The sequence below is a fragment of the Eleutherodactylus coqui genome, chromosome 1 (genome assembly GCF_035609145.1).
Source record: "Eleutherodactylus coqui strain aEleCoq1 chromosome 1, aEleCoq1.hap1, whole genome shotgun sequence".
NCBI lineage: Eukaryota > Metazoa > Chordata > Amphibia > Anura > Eleutherodactylidae > Eleutherodactylus > Eleutherodactylus coqui.
The window spans coordinates 184,800,544-184,808,655 of NC_089837.1; the positions used below are offsets into that span (position 1 = coordinate 184,800,544).

Sequence of the window (8,112 nt, forward strand, 5' to 3'; positions counted from 1 at the left end):
TCGGAAGCTATGCAGCATTTTACAAGCCAAGGTCTCACCAAAAACCTTTCAATTGGACCTACTATCCATAGCAAGCACTCAGTACTTTCAAGGTAAAGAATAGGTAACCTGCTACAAAGCCACCTCCATGTCTTAGTGTACATATTTACTGTTATAATACCCCATTGTCATCAGCCATCACTCTTTAGCCATTAACCCCTTAACAGAACACAAGTCCAGGCTGCCTGGTACTTTAGAGGTACCAGGACAAATATTTGCACCATATGCATGGCATTTGCAGCAGGGAGTTGTCAGACTGACAGATGGCCTTCCGCTGCACCAGCTAGGATTGTTGAAGTGACCAATCCTGCCGTTAACCCCTTACATGCCTCAATCAAGGCACTCACGTGGTAACCAAAGTGGTTCAAAGGGAGAATGCTCCCTCTACAACATTGGCCCGCCACAGCAATTGAAAACAATTGCCTGGTGTCCTGTCTGCCATGGCATGTGACCAAACAAGCCCTCAAAGCTCAGTCAATAGGGTGGTGACTGAATGCAGCGGCAAAAAAAAAAAAAAAAAACACAATTGTAATATTTTTTCACCCTCCCCTAAAAAATAATGTATTCTGTACAAAAATGGTGCCAATAAAAAGAACTCATCACATGCACAAAAAAAAATTAAGCCTTCATTTGGCCATGTTGACTGAAAGATAAGTTATGGCTTTTTAAGGAACATTAAAATCTCTATAGAATGACCATGTCCTTAAGGGGTTCAATAGTTAAGAACGCTGGCTTTTGACAAGCCTTGCCCGGTTAACCCACTAATACAGACCACACACTTATTTCTCATTAACTTTTTTTAATGGTCTCAAATTTGGTGACAGATTTTGGTCAAGTTGTTTCCACTTAAAAATTACTGTTTTAAAAACACTAATAACTTAAAAACTGCCACAAACAAAATGGTCCACAGACATTCCTTTCCTTCGGAAGCTTTTACGATGCATTGTAATCATTAACCAGTCTTTTACTATTAAACTGAAATGGCCAATTAAAACAAACAGTTCTGAGACCGATCTTCCACCGCTGGTTAAGACTGAGGCGGTACTGGATTTTTGGAATATTCATTTGGCTTTCTGGGCCTTCTGAGCGGACTTTGTAACTTTGCCGGCACCAGCTGCCTTCTTCTCAACAGCCTTGATGACACCAACAGCAACGGTCTGTCTCATGTCACGCACAGCAAAGCGTCCTACAAGGAAAGACAACGGGGTTAGAAGTTCCATGTGTGGTGACAATCAATAGCAGCTCACTAAATGACGGGGGTACTCACCAAGAGGAGGATAGTCAGAGAAGCTCTCCACGCACATGGGTTTGCCTGGGACCATTTCAACGATGGCAGCATCACCAGACTTCAGGGACTTGGGGTTTTCTTCCAGTTTCTTACCAGAACGACGATCGATCTTCTCCTTCAGCTCAGCAAACTTGCAAGCAATGTGAGCAGTGTGGCAATCCAGCACAGGTGCATACCCAGCACTGATCTGGCCAGGGTGGTTCAGAATGATAACCTACAGAACAAGAGGGTATTCATGTAGTGTCTAGACAGACATACACAGCGCTAGAAGACAGCAGGATGGATCAAGTACCTGTGCAGTGAATCCAGCAGCTTCAAGGGGTGGGTCGTTCTTGCTGTCACCAGCAACGTTACCACGACGGACATCCTTCACGGAAACGTTCTTTACGTTGAAACCAACGTTGTCACCGGGCATAGCCTCGCTGAGGGCTTCATGATGCATTTCCACTGACTTAACTTCAGTTGTTACATTGACTGGGGCAAAGGTCACCACCATGCCGGGTTTAAGGACACCGGTTTCCACACGACCGACTGGTACTGTACCAATACCTAAAATGGCAAGGGATAGGGTTACTCTTTGCTGGCAAGGCTTTAATAGTGCAACAGCTCAGTCAGCACTGAAGTTGGGTCGCGTTTAAAATTACGTACCACCAATTTTGTAGACATCCTGAAGAGGCAGACGAAGAGGCTTGTCAGTGGGGCGGCTTGGGGGCAGAATGCAGTCAAGAGCTTCAAGCAGGGTAGTTCCGCTGCCCTTTCCTTCTTTGCGGGTGATGCTCCATCCCTTGAACCAGGGCATCTAAAAAGCAGAATCACCATTAGACTCAACACCCTGAGACAGTAATACACCAGAGGTTAGAAACCCACACAAACTTACGTTGGCACTAGGCTCAAGCATGTTGTCACCGTTCCAACCAGAGATGGGCACAAAGGCAACATTGTCTGGATTGTACCCAATCTTCTTGATGTAAGTACTGACTTCCTTTACGATTTCTTCGTATCTCTTTTGGCTGTATGGTGGTTCAGTGGAATCCATCTTGTTGACTCCAACAATGAGCTGCTTGACACCCAAGGTGTAGGCCAGGAGAGCGTGCTCACGGGTTTGCCCATTCTTTGAGATACCAGCCTCAAATTCACCCACACCAGCAGCAACAATGAGGACAGCACAGTCAGCCTATGAAAAAATAAAAAGTGGGTGGTTACAGACCTCATTAACACATGTAGCAGTTGGTTACAGACCTCATTAACACATGTAGCAGTTACTTGCCCGATAACTCTGCAACAAGTTAAAAAATAAATTCCAGGCCTGGTCAAAGATGGCCACACCACTTCTCTGCCCGAGGCACACTGTACATTAGTAGTATGAACCACTACATGCTGCTCTGACTAGCCCAGTGCTGCTCACTTGGGCACAAATGGTTAATGAAAGCAGCATGTAGTGTTTCATATTAATGTGCATCAGGTAGTCAGAAAGCGGATGTGGCCATCTTTGTTTGGCCGGGCCTGAAGGGTCACTTTAAAATAACCTTCTGAGGCTGGAGAATCAAGGATGGGCACACCAGCTTCTCCGACTACCTGATGTGTATTAGTAGACTAACACATGAGCAGCATGTGTCTTAGATCAGGAATGCGTGTACACTGTGCATCAGGTAGTCAGAAAAACTTGTGCCATCTTTGTTTCCCCAGACCTGGAGAGCTACTTTATACCATTAGAAAGCTATGCTCTTATCAAAAGCCTTTGTTCTGTAGCTGAAAGGGTTAAGAGGGCATTCGTGCTGTAGGTCTTTTTCTTCTGGCCTTCACTGATCCACTGGCTGGTTGCTCAGGCCCCCACCGATCTACAGCTGACTATGTGGAACAGAGCTGCTGTGCGACCAGGGGCTCTACTCCCCCCACAGCATGGAGATGGGAGCCTGCATCATAGTGGGACATGGGTTCTCCTGGTTTAGGGATCTGAAGGTCCCAGCAGTCAGACCCCACTGATGAGATCTTATCCCTACACACTTAAGACTTTCTGAAGATACATTACAAGCTCATCTTGGGGAGGGAGGGGTACAGCTTTAATGGGCCAGGCCCGCACTTACCTGGGAGGTACCGGTGATCATGTTCTTGATGAAGTCTCTGTGTCCGGGTGCATCAATAATGGTGACGTAATACCTGCTGGTCTCGAACTTCCAGAGGGAGATATCGATGGTGATGCCACGCTCACGCTCGGCCTTCAGCTTGTCCAGCACCCAGGCATACTTGAAGGAGCCCTTACCCATCTGTGGAGAGAGAGAGGTCAGCAGAGAGCTGGCAGCCGCCCCACAGCGTCACATTCCTCCTGCTCATCACGGGCAGCTCCTCGAAGGGTTAACAGGGCCCCTCACCTCAGCCGCCTCCTTCTCGAACTTCTCAATGGTCCTCTTGTCGATGCCGCCACATTTGTAGATGAGATGGCCGGTGGTGGTGGACTTGCCGGAATCTACGTGTCCGATGACCACGATGTTGATGTGAGTCTTCTCCTTTCCCATTGTGAGTGATCAGATGTTTGGCGATGGACACCTTCAAAGAAAAGGCAAAACTCACTAAGCATCCACCAGTACGGGGTTGTAGTATAAACCTCCCGGCAGCAGCAGCGCCCCCCGCAGGCCACACGGGGGAGCACGGCAGGCCCGGCGGCGGCGAGGTAATGGCGGCTGTCCGGCTCCCACACGCGGCTCCTTTGTCTGCTGTGACTCATCGCCCTCCATCTTGTGGCAGAGGAAGCCGCGCAGGACGGGGAGCGGCGCCATCTTTATGCCGTGCCGCCACCACACAGCCGCCGGCGGTCACCCGCCGCGCCCATCCGTCACACTGAGGCTCCAGTCAGCCAGCGCCGCCATGACAGCAGCAGCGCCACGCCGGCCGTTACACGGCGACCAACGCCGGAAACCGGGGAAATACAGCCCCGCCAGCACGGGGCGACCGCCGGAGAGTCACCGCAGGCCTCAGCGGCACCGGATGGCCCCGATGCTCCGAGATCCTGACTGGATTCCCAGTAGGCCGCGGCTCCGCACACAGGGCCACACACCGCCAGCCGCGCGGGGAGGCGCCCATCCAGGAAAGCCGGAACCGCACACAGCGGCGGCTGCGAACCCCGCCAAGTAACCGCCATAAACCAGCGTCAGCTCCCGCGGACCGTTGAGGCCTAGTCCCGGCCAGCGCTCCGGTCGCCATACCTTGTAAATCCGCCGCAGACCCGGTGAGGAAGAGATCGAAGTCAGCGGGCGTCACTCTTATATAGCATGCAGGGCGGGGTTACTGCATGACGTCATTCTGCCCAGAATTCCCGGGTTTGGGTGGAGTGTTCCATTCCCCTTGGTGGGGGAGGTGTGAGAACTACCATTGTGTGGCGAATAGTCACCAGCTTCTAGTATTATCAGGACTGACTCCTCAGGCCGCGGCTCTATATATTACCACAATGGGAGGGGGCTGACCGACCACCCGCCCCGCCGCCATTACACGTGTCTACAGAAAAGCCGGCGCCGAGGCTTCACGTGATGGCCGCTCTGGTGAGCCGGCAGCCGCGCCATTATGTAACCAGACGTCAGCGTGCTGGCCGCTCACAGGCCATGTGTTAGCCGGCGCCCGGCCAGGAGTCACACCGGCAACCGGATATGTGCGGCCGCAGGTGGCAGAAACCTAAGCAGCGCCTGTCAGCGCAGCTGCTGGCCCCGTCACACGGTGTATGAGGCGGCTGGCGCGAATACATGCTTCTGGAAGGTTCCCTGAGGGGACGGTGTGACGTAACGTCCCTGCGTGTCACCGCAGGCCTCACCATACAGCCCCCTCAGGGGGCAGATAGCGGCTCCTGTCTGTGTACAGCCACCATAACACTGCTGGACGTCTGTATGCTGGTGGCTAACAGGCCCGGGGGCACCGAACCATACAGTCACCTCACGGCGCAGATAGTGGCTCCTGCCTGTGTACAGCTGTCATAACCCCGCTGGACGTCTGTATACTGGGGGCTAACAGGCCCGGGGGCACCGAACCATACAGTCACCTCAGGGGGCAGATAGCGGCTCGGGCCTCTGTACAGCTGCCATAACCCCACTGGGCGTCTGTATGCTGGGGGCTAACGGGCCCGGGGGCACCGAACCATACAGTCCCCTCAGGGGGCAGATAGCGGCTCGGGCCTGTGTACAGCCGCCATAACACTGCTATGCTTCTGTATGCTGGTGGCTAACAGGCCCGGGGGCACCGAACCATACAGTCACCTCAGGGGGCAGATAGCGGCTCGGGCCTGTGTACAGCCGCCATAACACTGCTATGCTTCTGTATGCTGGTGGCTAACAGGCCTGGGGGCACCGAACCATACAGTCACCTCACAGGGCAGATAGCGGCTTGTGCCTGTGTACAGCCAACATTACCCCACTAGCCATTTGCATACTGGCGGATAACAGGCCTGGGGGCACCGAACCATACAGTCACCTCACGGGGCAGATAGCGGCTCGTGCCTGTGTACAGCTGCCATAACCCCGCTGGACGTCTGTATGCTGGGGGCTAACGGGCCCGGGGGCACCGAACCATTAGTGTTCTAACGAGCAAAAATGAACAAGAATGCCCGTCTGCCCGCAGCTGCCGATGGCTGATAAATAGGTCGCTTTTCTTTCCTTTTATAAAGGCATAACAATCAGCGCTGTCTCGTTCAGTTCCACCTGCAGGCACGATGCCGGGCCGGGAAACGTGTTTGTGTTAAACGCGCCTTACGTCACTTCAGGGAAATAGTGACCCTTCGCGGAGCGTTTCCCATGGGAAGCCTGGCATCACACTCGTGTGCACCCAGCACGCCCTGCAATGTTTTGCCCGCTCTATTGTAAACAATGGGCGATACGAGGGCACGCCCAATAGGTAGGACATGCTGCTTTTTTTTTTCCCGCATCGCGGTGCCATGCAGGAAGGCATCTCATGTGTATGATGCCATTCAAAAGAATAGGGGGCATCTTACGACACAGGAAACCTACGCAATTGTCTGGGCCGTGTGACGCCGGCCTTATAAGTAAACGATTTCTCATTTAAACAAGCCAACGCTGTATCTGCTGTACAAACAGGCTGTCCGAGCGAGCCGCCATCACTCACTCCTTCAAACAACCAGCAGGGCTAAAAGGACTCGTTCACCCGGCTGTACATGGATAACGCTGAGTATATTACGCAAAGTTATACCGCTGTATGAGACGGCTGTTGCCACATATGGCACAGAGTGCACTGCGCAGGACTGCGTATCCCACGGGTGCCGTCATGGACAGTGGGACTAGTTTATTTTTATTTTATGTTTTTAAATTCTCCACTGTGTCTCACAGTGATGTTACATATCTAACACCGCAGCTACCTAATATATTGTGTGTACAGCGTTCATCACTAGAGATGAGCGAACGTACTCGGTAAGGGCGATTTCACAATCGAGCACCGCGATTTTCGAGTACTTCACTACTCGGGTGAAAAGTACTCGGGGGCGCTGTGGGGCGGGGGGTTGCAGAGGGGAGGGTAGGGGTAGTGGGGGGGGGGGGAGAGAGAGAGATCTCCCACCTGTTCTGCGCTGCTACCCCCGCTACGCCACGCCCCACAGCGCCCCCAAGTACTTTTCACCCGAGTAGTGAAGTACTCGAAAATTGCGGTGCTCGATTGCGAAATCGGCCTTACCGAGTACGTTCGCTCATCTCTAGTTATCACACAACCCATAGAGAACAATAGGGCTGTACGCACGTAATATCTGGTAAGATAGAACATGCTGCGTTCTTTTTTTCACACGTATTATAGGCAATGTATGCAAATGTGAATGGATCAATGAAAACTGATGTACCTTCCTTGACTATTTACGCTCATGCGAATGAGCCCGAAGACCCTGTTGCAGGTGTGTGCGACTTGTACCTGAGTCTCGGGCAGAGCTTGCATCACAGTACATAGACCCCCTTCTATGTGCACTCCGACCCCCGCAGTCGGCGAACGTTGCCTGTCCTGTTCTGGTTCGTGACACACATCAGAATAGGGCATGATGTAACTTTATGGGAACATGCCTGTGTGAATCGCCCAATTGGCTATAATGGGTCTGTGTGCAGTCTGTGAAATCCATAGTCAGGAAATACACCCATGTGAATGGGCCCGATAAAGCATAACTGAGCTTTTCCATACAGTTGGGGATGTGAAATCTCAATATCCGTAGGGCTCAAAGAAGAAAGAAAGTCCACATTTTTAAACAGAACCTGCCGTTTAATAGATTAATGTCTTGGAATGGTGAAGGCAGATAAATGGAAAAAATGATCATAGTCCATTCCAGAGATGTGCAAAGAAAATAAGGATGCCAGGAGAACAATGACCCACAGGCTCTAGAACAATTAGTGCCAACGGCATACTGTAACTACGACAACAATTTACCGCCCTTGAGCAGTGTTCCAGATTATTGCACATAAAACAAAATATAAACGTGTCTGTAAATCCAGGCTTAGGGCTCCTGCACACTTGCGTTTTTCTTGCACGTTTTTTTCACGCGATTGTCAATGGGACTTTCTAATGTTAAAAACGCATCGCACAAAAATTGCAAAGGACAAACTTGTGATGTGTTTTTAACATTAAAAAGTCCCATTGACAATCACGATTAAAAAAAACGCAAGTGGGTGTGAGCCCTGAGTGGCCATACACTGACCCACCAATTCTGGCAGGACCAGGCCAGCCAAAAATTTCATATGAATGGGAAAGTCTCCACTTTCTCCCAATGTCAGGAAAAAGGATCAGGCTGTTGGAATTCAAAAGCCTGATCCTTTTTTCCT

General features: G+C 51.2%; 1 protein-coding gene across 1 annotated transcript; it reads right to left on the minus strand.

The window, feature by feature from the left end:
• Nucleotides 1–818: 818 nt before the first annotated feature.
• EEF1A1 (eukaryotic translation elongation factor 1 alpha 1) lies at nucleotides 819–4,679 on the minus strand. The gene is made up of 8 exons (XM_066604534.1): nucleotides 4,528–4,679; nucleotides 3,697–3,871; nucleotides 3,412–3,591; nucleotides 2,205–2,501; nucleotides 1,976–2,126; nucleotides 1,620–1,876; nucleotides 1,307–1,541; nucleotides 819–1,225 (listed from the first exon to the last, which is right to left on the minus strand). Exons 2-8 carry the CDS (start codon nucleotides 3,838–3,840, stop codon nucleotides 1,101–1,103), a joined length of 1,389 nt encoding a protein of 462 aa, XP_066460631.1. The 5' UTR covers nucleotides 3,841–3,871; nucleotides 4,528–4,679; the 3' UTR covers nucleotides 819–1,100.
• Between the last annotated feature and the right edge of the window lie 3,433 nt (nucleotides 4,680–8,112).

Excerpts from the sequence above, each read along its gene's own strand:
- EEF1A1 (XM_066604534.1), bottom strand. The coding sequence starts at position 3,840 with ATGGGAAAGGAGAAGACTCACATCAACATCGTGGTCATCGGACACGTA. Across the intron at positions 2,502-3,411 it reads TGATCACCGGTACCTCCCAG|GCTGACTGTGCTGTCCTCAT; the intron begins GTAAGTGCGGGC and ends ATTTTTTCATAG. Across the intron at positions 1,226-1,306 it reads CTCTGACTATCCTCCTCTTG|GACGCTTTGCTGTGCGTGAC; the intron begins GTGAGTACCCCC and ends CTTTCCTTGTAG.